This window comes from Neocloeon triangulifer, unplaced genomic scaffold (genome assembly GCF_031216515.1).
Source record: "Neocloeon triangulifer isolate White Clay Creek 2 clone unplaced genomic scaffold, ASM3121651v1 ptg000002l, whole genome shotgun sequence".
NCBI lineage: Eukaryota > Metazoa > Arthropoda > Insecta > Ephemeroptera > Baetidae > Neocloeon > Neocloeon triangulifer.
This window is the reverse complement of record NW_026775545.1, coordinates 1,702,756-1,719,101: the sequence shown is the minus strand read 5'-3', so window position 1 is coordinate 1,719,101 and position 16,346 is coordinate 1,702,756. Positions and strand designations below refer to the sequence as shown.

The 16,346-nt window shown below is 38.7% G+C and overlaps 2 protein-coding genes and 1 long non-coding RNA gene across 9 annotated transcripts in view; 1 reads left to right on the top strand and 2 right to left on the bottom strand.

The window, feature by feature from the left end:
* Nucleotides 1-86: 86 nt before the first annotated feature.
* On the bottom strand, nt 87-926 carry LOC132203962 (uncharacterized). The gene is made up of 3 exons (XR_009442488.1): nt 606-926; nt 420-507; nt 87-258 (listed from the first exon to the last, which is right to left on the bottom strand). It is a non-coding gene; the product is annotated as an uncharacterized LOC132203962 (long non-coding RNA).
* A 1,142-nt stretch (nt 927-2,068) lies between these two features.
* LOC132203905 (cell division control protein 6 homolog) lies at nt 2,069-4,351 on the top strand. Its single transcript, XM_059632071.1, has 5 exons — nt 2,069-2,232; nt 2,286-2,482; nt 2,536-2,708; nt 2,926-3,511; nt 3,975-4,351. Exons 1-5 carry the CDS (start codon nt 2,226-2,228, stop codon nt 4,179-4,181), a joined length of 1,170 nt encoding a protein of 389 aa, XP_059488054.1. The 5' UTR covers nt 2,069-2,225; the 3' UTR covers nt 4,182-4,351.
* Nucleotides 4,352-6,287: 1,936 nt separating this feature from the next.
* The window catches only part of LOC132203799 (pumilio homolog 2), a 103,260-nt gene continuing 93,201 nt past the window's right edge, over nt 6,288-16,346 (bottom strand). For 6 of the 7 annotated variants that reach the window (XM_059631876.1, XM_059631866.1, XM_059631888.1 and 3 more), the window contains 10 exons: nt 16,033-16,129; nt 15,025-15,290; nt 14,121-14,262; nt 13,904-14,029; nt 13,408-13,614; nt 13,129-13,248; nt 11,418-12,253; nt 10,802-10,964; nt 10,557-10,725; nt 6,288-10,304 (listed from right to left, as the gene is read on the bottom strand). In XM_059631876.1, the coding sequence (XP_059487859.1) occupies nt 10,061-10,304; nt 10,557-10,725; nt 10,802-10,964; nt 11,418-12,253; nt 13,129-13,248; nt 13,408-13,614; nt 13,904-14,029; nt 14,121-14,262; nt 15,025-15,290; nt 16,033-16,129 (2,370 nt within the window). In that variant the 3' untranslated portion in view covers nt 6,288-10,060. The remainder of the gene's footprint in view (nt 10,305-10,556; nt 10,726-10,801; nt 10,965-11,417; nt 12,254-13,128; nt 13,249-13,407; nt 13,615-13,903; nt 14,030-14,120; nt 14,263-15,024; nt 15,291-16,032; nt 16,130-16,346) is intronic. The other variant, XM_059631898.1, reaches the window with a different exon arrangement.

Genomic DNA, 16,346 nt, shown 5'->3' with positions numbered 1-16,346 from the left:
TGCCGTTCGGCAGGCCTGGCCTGCATGCCACTCAGATTTTAGGATTTGCATATTTAGTTACTAAATAATACCAATGTTTACTTTTTAAAATTTATTTTTTAATAGTAATATAATACCCACAATCTTTGAAATTATTTTTACATCAAACTTAAAATTTTCTTCCTTCGTTCCTGCTCCACGCGTACGTACGGTCCAATAGTTCATCAAACTTTCCTAATTTGTCGGCATTGTTCACTTGCAGAACAGGATTTGCAAAATCTGTAAAAAAAAACTAAAATAAGATCTCATATTCACATATATTTGATTTAAAATATAAAACGTATAAGCTTAAAATAAGCTTTATTACAGCAACTTGTAACATGTTATTCAAAATTTATGGTACTAAAATTATAATCTTATTTAAATGAAACAAAAACTACCTTTAATAACTGCAAGATGGCATAACGCAAATTCCGATGAATTTTTTTCAGCATTTTCTCGGTTGAGAAATAGTCTCTCCTCATCACACTGAAAAATTCAAACAACAAAATTAAAAAATTATTAAATTGTGAGCAATGCAAATTTTGCATTTTAGTTGCTTTCTTTAATTAATTATTGCTTGTTACCTGAAATTAATTTCCAAAAATCAGTCCGCGGCTGCAGATTTGGCAGAGATGGTGAGAGGAAAGAAATATTGGCTGTCCCGCCGCTGAGTTGATGTGCCCGATGATAGGGGCTGCGCTCTCGCGTCGCGAGGGGGATGCCGGCGACTTTTTTTCTTCATCTTTTGCTCCTAAGTTTGATTCCAAACGGATTCTAAGCAGCTCAGCTTCTTAAGGAAATATTCCTGCGTGTCGCACTTTGTCTTAAAATGTCCTTACGCGCTTATTTCGACGCACAAATGAATAAAATTAACACCTTCCGCGGCCATAACACTCCATACGAGCTCAGGTAAAAAATGTGCTCGGAAAGTTCGTTGGGCGCTCAGGGCGCTGGCGCAAAGGTCGCGAAGAGCGCCGATGTTGAGCGAGGGTGAAATTTGAACCAATATGCGCGGGAAGCACCTTCAGGTAAAGCCACCAGTCAGGGCAGAATCATGATTTGAGTATTTCTAATTACTTCATATTTTCATATACGCTCAAATGAGTTGGAATCGTAACAAAAATACTAAATCTTATGTAATATGCCCAGATTGAATGAAAATTTTCACAATAATAATTTGTAATACGCGCCTCCTTAAAAATAATTTCAATATATGAAAGCCATATTATTTTAGATCTCTAATACACAAATTAGAGCCTTGATATGATGTGTAATAATTTGCAAAGTAGCTTACACATGTCTAATTTCAAACATAATTGATATTTTCAATTAGGAAAATTTAAAATAATATTGTTAATTTTACGTCTGATAAAATAAAATTTTAGATCCAGTCGTCGCACAAAATTGTAAAATAAGAGTAAAATATCAAATCAAATTTAAACTAATATCCATCACTGCAACTTCAAGTATTTTTCTACGTAAAAATTTAGTCAACATACCTTTCTTAGTTTATGTTAAGTTAAATTTTAATGTTAATAATACACGCATAATAAAAGTTAATTATTAAGATTTTTAAAATTTTTCTTCTATTTTTACTTTCATTTAGTCAAATTAAAACAACTTTGAATGAAATAAAATTAAATGTTTTCGGCAGGTTTTGGACAAAAAAATTTAAGTGTTTCGTGGACTTGCAAGCGGCTTGCATGCCCTGTGAAGGAAAAGCTATGCCGGCATGATTAAATTTAGTTAGGCATGGACGGCATGGTAATACTCCATGCCATGCCGAACCGACTTCATGCCGTGGTATGAGGACTTTTTAAGCGGCATGATCGAGCTATGCCGCGGCATGACCACTGATGGACTGGCATAAGGACGGCATAGAGATTTCAGGCCGCGGCATGGAGCTTTTTTTGACTGTGAATAGCTTAAAAAGTGCCAATTTTCTGCTGTTCGCGCCTCTTGCGCTGCCGATCCAACTTGGAGACGGAGCATGCGTGCAAGTGAGAAAAGAGGGGCTTGTTGGCGCCAAAACGTCCAAGTAGGGGGAGGAGCCACGGACATTTCCACTAATTTCCAGAGATCAGCTCTTTAAATTTTTAAAATCCCTAATTTCAACCCCCGATCGAGGATTTGCTGCACTTCTGGTGCCGAATTCGCCGACAAGAATCCCTCGGCCATCTGATCTCATTCTGTCCGAGCCGAAAATGAAAGGTTTGTGTGAAAAATTGGCAAAACAAGTCAGAATTAATCCCTCTCTTTGGCAGGCCACGACTCGGCAGTCCGTCGGGCCCTTCATGTGGCGTCGACAGAATCGCTGCCCGGCCGCGAACAGGAGCTCGAAACCCTGGGAAAGTTCCTTCTGCAAAGGTCGCAGGGCGTCAAAGGTGCCCCAGGGGCCGCCTACGTGTCAGGCCCGCCAGGAACGGGCAAAACTGCCTGCATTCAACTTGTGATTTCTCAGGTAAAAACTGGATAAAATATCAAATCATTTACATAATTTAACTTTTTTTTTAGATGAGGGAAGAATTTTCCAGTGGATTCATCAACTGCACATTCGTCAAAACTCTGAGTGCACTTTTGAAGAAAATTGCCGAGGAGTTTGAAGTAAATCTTCCTGCTGGGGCCACTATCGAGCAAATGGAAACTATTATTCACAAGCACCTGAAAAGGAAAAATTCTAGAAAGGCGTAAGGATTTAAAAATTCTTAACAGTGATTTCAATTAAATTAACTAAGAGAGACTGTTGAAAATTTTAAATATTGTGTCAAATTCTCGATTCAGAGTTTTATTCTCTAATTTCAGCCAAATTTTAATTTTTTCTCTTTTAAATCACAATTTATATTATCTATTGAATTTAGTTAGTAAATTGTTTATCAATATTGCTAATAAATTTTGTTTTGACAGTGTTTTGGTTCTGGACGAGGTGGACCAGCTGGAGGGTGGCCGAGGCCAGAAAGCCCTGTACCGTCTGTTCGAGTGGCCGCTGAAGCTCGGCCACTCCTTTACCCTGATCGGAATTGCCAACGCCCTTGACCTGACGCAGCGGGCCCTTCCAAGACTGGGTGCCCGCGGCCCCTCGAGTGAGCCCCTTCTGCTGCCCTTCGCCCCCTACACTAAGCAGCAGCTGCTCGAAGTCCTGCGCCATCGCCTCCTGTCCGCAGGCGCCTCTGGGGCCTTTGACGCGGCCGCCCTTGAGCTGTTGGCTGCCAAGGTGGCCTCCGTGTCCGGCGACGCCAGGAGGGCCCTTGACCTGGGCCGCCGAGCCCTCGAGGTTGGCGGCCGGAAACGCCCGTCCTCTGTTCTGGGGCCGGCCAATGACTTGGACAAGGCGCTCGAGAACCGTGTCGGACCCATGCATGTGCGCAAGGTGCTCGACTCTGTGTTCGGAGGAATCGACCAGGGACCCCAGTTGCCCCTGCAGCACCAAATTGTCCTCGCCTGCCTCCTTTTGCTCAAGAGACCGCCTGTCAAGAAGGCCACCATTGGAAAGGTACAGATTTTATGCCAGTTTTAATTTGAAATTTTCAGATTTATTAAAAAAATTGATACTTAACTAAAATTTTCTGAATGCGCTGAAAAATTAATTTTTGGAAAAAATGTTTATCCTGCGATAGGCGTTGTCCCGGGATAAATTTTTTTTGTCCCATTCTTTTGGGATAACTTTTTCTTCACCCTCTGCTTAAAGCGTTAGCCTTTATTCCCGACCCGTAAGGCCTTACGCTCGTGTGTAATTAGTTCATAATTTAATTGATTGATCAGATTGTATTTTTATTCCCCAAATAATAATTTTGACCATTCTGAACAATTCTGAATTTTATATAGATAATATAATATTTTTATACCATTAAATTATTTTTCATTTATATTAAGACTGAGAAATTTCTTGTTGATAATTTAGAAAGCCTCTTCATGGTTTTAATAATTATAATAGCAATTTTTTAAATGTGTTCCAGCTGCACGAGGTTTACTCAGGTGTTTGCAACCGCCGGAAATTAGGTGCCGTCGGTCGTTCCGAACTCCTCCACATTTGCCAATTACTGGAGGCCGAAGGCGCCGTTCGAGTGACTGGGGCAGGACTGGTGGCTCTCCAGTGGGACCACGACGAAGTTTCCGACGCCCTTTCTGACAAATCTCTGCTCGCAGACATTCTTAGAAGTTGACTGAATTGACAAGAGCTTGTTTTTCCTAACAGCTCAAATTTGATTTTAATTTTTACGACGTATATATTTTTTACTGAAATATTTAGATTTTAAGCGAAACTTATTGTGGATCGATCGAAAGATAAAAAATTTAATGGATATACAATGAATAAATGGAATAAATTATAAATGATGAAAACTGTACCTTTCTGAGCGTTTTGTTGAATTGTTCAAACCTCAGTGACAAGGACTGCCCGACGACCATTAAAAAAAGGTCGGTGAAGTTCCAGACAAAAGTGGCCACTCGGCTGAGAATTTGCACGACCACTCCAAGACCCAAGGAGTACTCCAGAGTGGAAAAGATGAATGCGTGCGAACTGAGCGAGTATTTTTGGAGCCAGTTTGTGAATGAGTCGGACGATGAGTGGGTTGAGATGCTCAAACCGTGCTCAACTAAAGTAAAAAATTAATGGCTATTTTTAAAACAATTGAAAATATCTGAATTAATTTAACAATATATTTTTATGCAGAAAGCATTCAGTGAATTTTATCTAATAAATCGTTATAAATTTGTATTATTTTTACCCGAGGCCAAAATCAAAACTGTGATTGCTAAGGCGTGAGTCCTCAATCTTGAACTAGTTGGAGTAGGAAAAGTGGCCCCTAATCTTCTCTCAATCGCGGCCCATTGGAGCATCAGCGGCCGCCACTTGGCCGCCAGTCGCCAGAAGAGAAAAGTGGCCACACTGGCGTTGCTGTAAAAAACGGCGCCGGCCGTTGCTGCCCCTAGTCCACCTTCAAGACAATTAAGTTTAATTATATTGCGCATATTTGGATTTATTTCAATTTTTTTCATCTGATTCCAATTTAAGTAAAATATTTTCTAGTCTTTTTAAAAATACATTTAATATTGAAATCCTAATTAAAATTTATTTCCTTTTTAAATTTTACCAAGAACAGTGAATGTCTCAGAACGAAGACTCCTGGCCGCGTGCACCAAACTCAAACCGGCCAGGGCAGAAGTCGAAAGCATCAAAAGTGTAGAATACCCACCCAGATAAGAATTTCTCTTCATTCTGATATATTAAAATAATTAATATATTTGTCGAGTTAAAACGGATTTAAACCACTTCAAGTGTTTTGGACAGGCGGAATTAATGCCGTGAATAGGAAGGATTCCACAAATCTGGGCCACACTCAAAATAGGCGCTAAAATGCGGTGAAGACAATTTAACCTCTCTGATATACATTTCTTGTCCCGTCCTTCTTCAGCAGCAACTTCAATAAATTATACTTATAAAATAAATCTTAATAATTCAGTTGAAAATAAAATTTACCCTGCAAATTGCTAAAAATATGCACATTCTTTTCTTGCATCCATGCGTTTTTCCTGAACTTTTCCATCGCTGGGCTCAACGTTGACTGACACCTACAGAGTTCGCAGCAAATTGTGTATCCCTGGTCATTAGCAAAACAATAGCAATTTGTGTTCGACGTCAAGTAACAAGTAGGGATATAACAAGCAGGTGCAGAAACAAGGTGTCAAGTAAATCAATTGGGGGATAATCAAATTAATCAGATTTTATTTTTCTTTTCTCATGGTTAGGCTATCAAAATTTTTAGGGGTCTGAAAATTTGTGAGTGACACTTAGGCGCCTTCTTGATCATGTTATGTAAAAGTAAAATTAAAGGACATTTTATCAAATGAAATTCTCAAATTCCTGTGTACAAGTCCCTCAGATTCACTCAGAAAAATAGCACATTAAAAAAAAATTGTGATAAAAGAGTTATTTTAATTCATGATTTATCTAAAATTAATGATTTACTGTTTTTTATATTCACGGTTCCGATTATTGAAAAGTACACCTTTAATTTTATCCTTCGATCAAAATGGCACATAGGAATCTGCTTAGAGGTTAATTAGGAAGCTTCTGGTTGAATTTAAAACGAGACTTCCCGATGTATCACTTGCACCAATAAGCTATTAATTATCACTAATGTTTTGAGACTCTCATGTCCCTCTTTTTTGGAAAATTGGGATTATCCTTGATTAAATTTAATGTTCCAAATTATTTTTTAAATGCTAATTTTAGCTTCTAGGTTTAATCAGAATAAAATTCCAATTCGTTCATTTTCGAGGTTTTCGATTTATTACTGTTGTTCATACATATTTTTATACGTTTTCCAAGTTGTTACACTTTGTACACCATATACATGACTTGTGGGGTGTTGAATGATTATTTAATAGATTCTTTCTACAAGTGTGTGTGTGTGTGTGAGTGTGTGTTCCAAACAGAGACAGTGTGTGAGTGTATTTGTGTGTGGTATAGATTATTATAATGCGTTTAAAGCCTAATAAAAGATGATGCATTTTTAAGAGCGCTTTTTTTCAATTCATAAAATTTTTTGCGTTTATCTTACAATCCTTTTTAAATATATATAAATTTTCCACGATGCGTGAAGTGAATCGCAACAATTGAATTTGAGTGCCGAACACACTTCTTCTTTTCTTACATGCAAAGTGACGTAGAGTTGATTTTAAAAATTTTGCACTTTCTTTCCTTTTACTTTTTTATACCCAGATGCATGTTGTGACGACGAGTGTTTGTGTATTTACAAAAAGCAGCGGCGTCGGCGCCGTTCGAAAAATATTCACGTTTTTTTCTTCTTCCACTTATCGTTCAATTTCAATTCTCATGCAAGCTGTCTTCAATAAAATTTTGCCAAATCAAAAACAAGGATTTGCTGTCACATCAGCGGGGTTAAAAAAAATCGGCCGTCAACGTAATTGGTGAAACAAACAGAGAAACAACTCTTTAAAAAAATTCAAGTACAAAAAAAAGAGAAACGTGTCTCGCTTGAGAATTACACTCTATATGCTAAAAGTATGATATTTAATAATAATTACACATTAACTCGATTACAATGTAAATCAAGAATAATAATTTACCGCGCTAGAAAAAAACGTTTGATACTTAAAAAATACACACTAATCGATACAGCAGAAGTGAATGCGCTTGAAAAAAATATTTATCAAAGTTCACATACATGAAGAGAGAATTAATTAATTAAAAACTAAATCAAACCGATTTAATAAGAGAAAGAAATAATCGCCGGAGAATTGGATTTACACAATGGGTTCGAATTTATATTTTTATATACTTTCTCGAGCTTCAGATTTTGGACAAAATTACAGAGTTTGTGTTGTGAGGGGTATGGAACTGCCATTTTTCATTAGATCTGCAAACCGGCGCCAACGGTCGAGCCCAAAGTGCTTACTTATTTTCTTTTTTTTTTTACTTCTCTACAATAATGTCTATTTATTTACAAAAATCTCAGTACAAAGGTCAATGAGAATGAAATATTACAATGATTTTCGGGCGGGGCACGTTGGGCAATTTTGTCTGCAGGAAAAGGCGCTCGACCGAGGCGCCGGAGTTTCTTTTTAATTGATTTCACTTTCATCACGAACGAGAGACCAACCCCTTTGAGATCACTTGATCCGATACAATTAATTGTTACTTAACAGAAATTACACAGAGACATAATAATCATTTATAGTAATTACAACATTCAATTTTTTCTCATATAATAATTATATACTCATAATCTGTTCATTTTTTATCTAATAATGTTATAAGGTGTGTGGTATTTACTCGGAAAGCTCATTGTGAATTTTGTTTATACAAGTTTTTTTTGTCGTTCAGGCAATAAAAATCCCCTTCCACTGTTGTGGAGGACAGCGCGGTGGTTTTCGCTCTTTTTTTTACACTCCAATTTATTTACCAAAATTTTGGGCAGCTGTGTGAAAGTGTCAAGTATTTTCTCATTTTTTTCCCGTCATCTAAAGCATACTCGATGAGACAAATTTATAATCATAATCCTACAGTAGAAAACACTGATCGATTATAACACTTGTGTGAAAAATTACACCTACCATTAAGAGTAAAATCGAAAATCAAGCAGTACGGTGTGTTTTGTTTTTTTAAATACGCCTATTTCTTTTATCCTTAATTAGCTCTACGTTGTTTTTTTATGTTTTCATCAAACGTACACACGCAGATGGCAATGATTTTTTGTTTGGATTGAATTTTTAATGTGTGAATTTTCGAGCACCCGTTGTTCGTTCATTCGAAGACCAATGCAGAAATATCACATTCGTTTGCTGCAGTTGTTTGCTCAAATTCCTTCTTTATTTACAATCTCTCTCATCACCACAGATTTTGATAGTTAAGTTTTTAATGCGCTTCAAGTCTTTTCGTCAAAAAAATGTACAACGTTTTTTGTTCATATTTATATAAAAATTAGGGGCATGGAGATGCAGAGGCGAGATAATTAAAAACTGTACAGGAAGTTCATCATTTATATTTACGCACTTTCGTATAAAACTTGCGGTGTTTCAGTGTGTAAGTGTATAGAGGCGGAATTAAAAAAGTTCTTCCACTTTTGTATAATAAAATATTTTCCATCATATTATGTTCATTTTACAAACATTATTTATAGCTGGTGGGAATCAACGGGGGACGCGATTTTAAACTTTCGTGGCTCTGCTCTATTCACAAAGATTTTACAACATTTATCTTACAATTTTTCCAATATTTATATCGCTAGGGCGGCGTTTATAAAAATGCAAACAGGGGGCGTCGTGTTTGTTTGTTTTTGCAATTAATTATTAATTCACCGGCGACGAATGAGGAAGGAATGGGCGCTCGATTTTTTTATACTTTTGCTTGTTTCATTTAATTTATTTAGAGAGAATGATGCTTGAGCTTTTCGGGTCGAAAACAAAATCAATGCCATCTTTGCCAGAATTCAAGCTTTTTTACGCACAATCAGTGGAACCTACGAGTGTGTGTGTGAGAGAAACACATCTTCACAGTTAATGATAAATTCATGTCTATTATTCGTACGCAATGAAATCGTAATAGTAATCATAATAATACGCAGCAGTCAAAATATTACCCACCACCTGATAAGTTCGATTTCTCGCCCAATCGTAATGCTACCTACATATATACGCGTCCTCTCAAGTATATTAAAATAAAACGTACCATCACACTACCATCTAGTATAAATCGTATAAAGTAAAATTCTAAAAATTTCACGTATATAAAAAAATGCAAAATACCAAAAATAGTCGTCAATGGTGAAAAAAATCCAGAAAAAAACTGAGAGAGCTTCTTATCATCGTTCAATCGACCGCAGCTTTTTGTTTCATTACAAATTTATTGGTGGGCAACCAAAAAGTATAAAAATAATTCTCGAACCAAAATTTCAAGTCTTCAATTTAAAAATATTTACACCTGTGTGGAGACAAGAGCAAGAAAGCACGGTCGTTTTCTTTCTTCTACGCAACAAGTATGTGAGTATGTTTGATTGGCTAATTAACCACCGACACAAGAACTGCTTAACACCTACATACCAGAAGACACAAAAGGAGTGTTATCATGTGGGTGGTTGCCAAGTCAAAATACTTCTCTTCTTTTGATTAATTAACTGGACACGCAACCATGAATTTTCCAAATAATCTGCATTACTGACGGTTACCCTGCTCGGAATTTATTAATTTTTAGACCCGATAATAACAAAAAGTAATTTAATGCGACGCCTCTGGGAGAACAAAAATTTTTCCTTCCGCTCCACTGCTCCAATAATGTTCTTGCGAGAAGTGAAAAATTTATTTTGTCCTCTCTTCCCTTTTGATCAACACCACAGATGAGACGTGATTCTAAATATACCTGAGGCTCGTATCACAATTTGAAAATGCAGCAGGGTAGCAAAAATTGTTGTTCGCGCGCGTGTATGTGGGTGTTTGTGTGATTTTGTTGTTGCTCGATGTAAAAAAAAATTTAGTCAAAATCAAAATTTAAAACAGAAGCGGACCCGATTGACGGCGACATTCAGAGTGGGACCGGATTGACGGTGGGTGGTCCGATGGGTCCCAGATCGGGGGTCGGGTTCTTGACAAAGTACTTCTCCAGCTTGGCGATTATGTGCTTGCCGTACGTGTACTTGCGCAGAGAGCTCAGGTGGGGACGAATCTTGTGCATCAGGGTCTTGCGCTGCCCTGGCTCGGCAACGTCGATCATCTTCTGGACCACGTAGTTGGCATACTGGTCCTTCATCATTGTTTGCAAAGCGTTGCTGCAAACAAATATGTGGTTTAAAATAATTTTTGTTCCAATTAAAAGAGAGGTCAATAAAGAAAAATGGAAAAAATAACAGCAGCAAATAAACCAAATTTTAAATAATTATTTAGGTTTAGGATTAAAAGTTTTCAGTTTGAAGAAAAAAAATGAAATGAAACCATCTATTTGATAAAAGTAATTATATTACTTAATTGTTTTTTTCTTTTTAAATTTTAGGTATAAGAATAATTTAAAAATATGTGCCTACCTATCGGCATAACTGCAAACTTCATCGATGAGGAATGACCTTTCAGGGCGAGACGCGTGGGTCACGCACTTCTCCACGACGTTGGACGCAAACTTGTGTTGGGAAAGCACCAACACCTTGCCGCGCACAGCATTTATCAGTTTTGCTTTGTCCTCAGGCTTTCCATGCTCTGAAAAAATAAGTCGTTAATATTCGAAATTTTATTTTACTTAAGAAGTAGAAAGCAAAATGAATTGGAAACTCACCAAGCACATGTTGAATCACGTAGTTTCCGTACTGGTCCTGAATCAGTTGTTCCACGTGGGAGTGAAGCTCATCCAGAATGGGCATTGTTTGCTCTTGGGTGCAGTGCTCCAGGATGCGCTGGATCACTCGGCAACCGTACGGATGGGTGGACAGGGAGAACACCTGCAATGGAAAAATAATTGCATATTTCAATTAAAAGAAAAATTGGTGAATTGAATAACGAGTAAAGAGAGGAAAAGGTGAAATTTTACAACTCTTCAAAATATTTTAAAAGTTTGATGGTTTTAGAAACATGCTAAAAATTATAGTTTACAGAAAAATATTTATAAATTATCAGAAATTGCAAACATAGGAAACTTCAGATACTTTATAATACTATTTATAAAATTGAAAGATAAAAAAAGTTTTATTTATTTTTTATTTTTTCAATCTGATTTAACGATTTACAAAATGCTATGAGATTCTTAAAGCAGGCGGCAGACTAATAAAAATGCATAAATTAAGTGAAAAAATTAATCATTTTTCACATCAATATTGTCATAGAATGATTAATGAGAATTATCTGTTTAAATTTACATTATTTACAGATAAAAAAATTCTCTCCGATGGATATACCTGTCCTTGGAAGGCAGAGATGATGAACTGGAGGGAGTGCGGGTCGACGCACTCGATGCACTTCTGCACCACGTGGTTGCCGTTCTGGTCCTTGACGCACTTGAGCACGTGGCCGTCCAGTTCGGCGACAATTTCGTGCTGCTGCTCGGCCGAGATGGTCTCAAGGGCCTTCTGGATCACTCGGCAGCCGTACATCTGGAGGGCCAGGGCGAGCACATTGCCGCGCACCTTCTGCGCCAGGGTCTGTTTCTGCTCAGGGGTGCCGAACTCGAAGAACTTCTGGATGACGTAGTTGCCGAAGACGTCGGTCATCAGGGCGTGCGCGTGCACCAGGATCTCGTTGAAGACGGCCTGTTTGTCAGCGACTGAGGCGCGCTCCAGCTTCTGCTGGATGAACCTCGAGCCGTGCTGGTCCTGCGAGAACTCGACGATGTGCTGCGTCAGGTCGCGCAGACTCAGGTTCGGGAAGCGGTTGTTCCGGAAGTCCTCCAAGAGTCGGCTGCGGCCTGGAGGTTTCGTGTCCAGGCCGTTGGACACAGTGGCCGCCCCGGCGGCCACCTGGCCCAGCTTGGCGAACAGGGACTGGGTGCTCATGCCGAGGCCTCCTGGAGAGGTGGCGCCGCTGCTGGTCAGGCCGTTGGTCACGCTGCTGTAGCCGTTGTGCAGCTGGCCCAGGTTGCTGCGGAACTTGGCCGCCTCGGCCCCTGGAGCGGCCGAAAGGATGCGACTCGAGTTCATGATGGCGCCCAGAGCCGTGCCGCCCAGGTTGAGGGAGGGCGGCGGCGTCAGGGAGCCGCCTGTCAGTCCCAGCGGAGATTGCGAAGCGGTCACAGTGCCTGCGGGACCAGATTTGCATTTTAGATTTGTACATTGATTTACACAGGTGGTTTTTGTCAAAATTTAGATTGAATTTTTTTTAATGAATAAATTTAAGAATACAAAAATTTAATAAACCCAAAAGTGGGTTTTGGAATCATCCTGGCCATTTATTAAATTTCAAGCATCAATTGTTTAAAATTTAATAATATATTTTCAGAGAAGAGATGTTACAACAAAGGTGATTTTTAAAGTTTCGAAGAAAATTTTCTCTAACCAAAATAATAAATAATTAGTTATTTAAAATTAAAAGTTAACAACCATATTTAGTAAAATTCAAATTTAAATTCTCATCTCATTGCTTTTTGTAAATATTGATAAAAATGTATTGATATTTGCTGTAGATATTGGAAACGTAAAAAATAGTTCAATAATTTTTTAGATATTTAGAATAAATTTAAGATAATCAAAATAATCAAGGGAGAATAGTTATTATTTTATTAAAGTATTAAGAAATTTATATTTACATTTTTTTATTTTTTATATTATTATAAATTCCTTTTTAATACAAATTGAAGCGATTTATTTTATTTAATTTTAGATTTTTGTTACTCCAGTTATTTTTACAGTGTAAATATGCAAACAAATTCTCACAACCAAACAAATGATTAATTTCAGCAGGAATGAATCCCAAATTTACAAAAGAAAATAACTGTTATTTATAGATGTGTATTCTCAGAACAGTATTGTCACCAACTCTATTTATATATTCTGATAGGGATAACTGAAATGAGATCATCATAGGAATACACAGTGCAAAACGACGAGAGTCACCCTTTTTCAATTAGAGTGACTCACTTGAACGGCCGCCAAACGAGTGAAATTCTCAACTCACCAAGGGCGCCGTAGTTCTGGGCCCATTTTCCTCGTCCGTAGTCGAGGGACGGCGAGAAGGCGGAGGTGTTTCTGTCGAAGGAGTCTCGGCGGCCGGAACTGCCCGAGCCTAGACCTAGACCTGTACAAATTGCACAAAACGACCGGACGTTAATCATAGGAGCCAAGAAAACAATGCGCATTTGTACAGACTGAGAGTGGGGTGGGGGGTTAGTAGTGAGAGAGTGTGAGAGATGCAGAAATTGTTTTGTTTCAGATAGAGAGGTAGAGCCGTGAATACCTGAGCCGAGGGAACCCAAGACAGCCGGAGAGCCAATAGTACCGAGAGAATTATTCCCATAGGAAGCAGCAACAGCAGCGGACAGAGTTTGCTGCTGCTGACTTTGCTGCTGCTGGCTGGACTGCTGCTGCTGCTGCGATTGCTGCTGCTGCTGCGTTAAGCCCAGGGTGTTGAAACCAACCCCTGTCAGAGTGGCTGCGGCCGATCCTGCGCGCGTCCAAGCCAACCGGGACAGAAACAACCAAACCAACACAAGTCAGCCCGATTCATTGGTTATTTACAGAGAGAGAAAGAGAGAAGAAAACCAACAAACTAAAAATAATGTACTCCTAAATTTTTTTGAATATCAGTGCGGTCGGTTAGTGACAGAAGAAGAAAAGCATGCAGGAATCTATCCAAAATTTGTACAAATATTTACAGAGAGCAACCAAAATGAAATAATGTGAAGGGGGAAATAGTTTTTTGTTTCTGGTCAAATCAAAACAACGATACTGACCACCAATGGGGGTGCCGCTGCCGGAGGTGTTGGAGTACAACGAGGGAGGCTGCGTCGCCGAGTAGAGCGAGGCCGGAGGGGTCTGGATCGGTTGGGGTTGGCTGTTCAGCAACCTGACGCCGTTTCCTGCGGGAGAGACGACAAGTGTCAAATTTGGCTCGGGGGAGTCGCGAAATCGATTGTGCTCATATTTGTATCGTAATTAATCAATTATTACCTGCCGAGCCGGGATTGACGAGAACCGGCGCCGGACTAACAAGTCTCAAGGGGGTAGCGTTGCCCAGGCCGCGCATGTTGCCCATGACAATGCCTCCATTTTCATGGTAGTAGGCAGGAATCATTTGGTACCCACCAGGCACCTGCAAACAGCGTCGATTGATAAGAAGGGAATGTTGCTAAAAACATGAAACTCGGTAATTAAAAAGCGATAAAAGTACAATGTGCTGCTTCCAACTGACATCATCACACGCAAAACGCTTGTAATGCGATTATGATAAGAGACTTTGATGTTTATGCTTTTGAAACTAGCAAAGAATCAATGATTTAAAAGCCATTAGGAGACCATCAAATGTAATGAGACTTGCAAAAAATAATTATTTTAAAAAATCGAGCTAAAAATGGCATTAAAACGGGACAGGTAATAAGCACCAAATTTTATGAATTTATTTCATTATTTATGTGCATATTTCTAGATTTAAAAAAGAAAACTACATAAGAAAATTTTCAGTTTTGATTAATTTAAATTAACTGGTTAGATGATTTTGGATGTATAGAAGCAGCAGATAAAAAGGGAATAGATAAAAATTTGCACGACTTAATATAGTTATCAATTTTAGTTTCATAAAAAAGAAATTAAGCTTTAAATCATTTAATGAAAATAAAATTTAATTAAAAATTGACATAATTTTTTGTTAATGATATGTGTATTCTCAGAACAGTATTTTCACCAACTATATCTTCTTCTGATAGGGATAACTGAATAGAGATCATCATTGAAATACACAATTTAAAAAGTTAAAGTTGAAACATCAACCACTTCTGTGATTGGCAGTATTTGCTGGAGGTGTCGCAAGTCGCAAGCACCGGAGTGACCGCAAATCAGCAAGTCAAATTACACGTACCTGTGAGAGGCTGCCACTGCTGTTGCTGACGTCGCTGGCAGAGCTGGGCGTGAGGGGCCTCCTCTGCTGCGAGTTCTGTTGCTGCTGGGCGGCGACGGCGGCCGCAGCGTTCGGCTGCAGCAGGCCTGCAGGGTAGGCTTGCAGGGCAGGCCACGGCACCCCATAGTACTGGGGCAGCACGGTGGCGCCGGGAATGATTGTGGCGTAATCTTGGGGGTTGATCAAGTACGCGGCGCCGTTGAAGGCAGTGGGTGGCGCAAGTCCGGCTAAACAAAATCAAAACCACAATTAAAAATTTTAATAAAAAAGGAAAATGATGAAAATTGTTAAATTTGAACATTTTTGGAAAAGCAATTCATTAAATAATCTAATTTTAGTTTTGTCAATTTTTGTTAATATAAATTTAAACGTCAAAACTTTGAACCCCCCCCCCCCCGGAAAAAAACTAAAATCCAGCAGTTAATTATAAAATAAGTTATTGATGGATCGTGAATTTAAATGATTTGGCAGCTAAAATGAATGTTATCTTGTCATTATGAACTTCTTAAATACTTTTTTTCTTATTATTTGAACAAAACTTCTCAATATAAACCATAATTTACTAATTGCAAACAAATTAGGAAATAATTAATCATCAAAATTATCTTGAGTTGAATTTAATTATTCGACGGCTTCCCTCAAATTCAATTAAAACGACAAGGAAACATAAACAGTTTTGAGTTGAAGTTAGAAATTAAGTTAGCGTTTTAATTAAAACCCGAGCAAATTTCCAAGGTTTTCCTTTTCGTCAGGAGAAAGGAAACGAGCAAGTTGGCGCAAACAGCAGCAACTTGTCGCAGAGAAGGAAGCCGCGCACGTTCTGTCGTTTCTTGAGAGCAAATATTTGAGCGCGCAAATAAATTCGCGGCTGAAAAAGCTTTCGCAACAACCGACGCAACCAGATTAATTGGCGGAATCGACGGAAATTAATTTGCGATTGTGGGAAAGAGCGGAGCAAAGGAAACCAACCTATTTGCGGTTGCTGTTGTTGGGAGGCGAGGTACTGTTGCTGTTGCAGCAGCTGCAACTGTTGGGACGCAGTCTGAGGTTGATTACGGAACACAGCCTGGAACAGAGAAAGAAAAATTGAGTCTCGGTGGTGCAAAAAGTCCTTACGTGTATAATTAGAATGAGCAAAAAGAAAAAAAACGAGTGACGCGGAAACAATCATCGCGGCGGGCGCACGGAAGCCAGCGGCGGGTTAAGAAAAAGAAAGATGCATGTTTGCGCTGCGAGAGTCGGAGCAAATTACGAGGGCTATTCATGCTCGAAAGATAGCACTG

Coding starts and splice junctions, on each gene's coding strand:
- LOC132203905 (XM_059632071.1), top strand. Junction 2,483..2,535: donor TTCAACTTGTGATTTCTCAG/GTAAAAACTGGA, acceptor CTTTTTTTTTAG/ATGAGGGAAGAATTTTCCAG. Junction 2,709..2,925: donor AGGAAAAATTCTAGAAAGGC/GTAAGGATTTAA, acceptor TTGTTTTGACAG/TGTTTTGGTTCTGGACGAGG.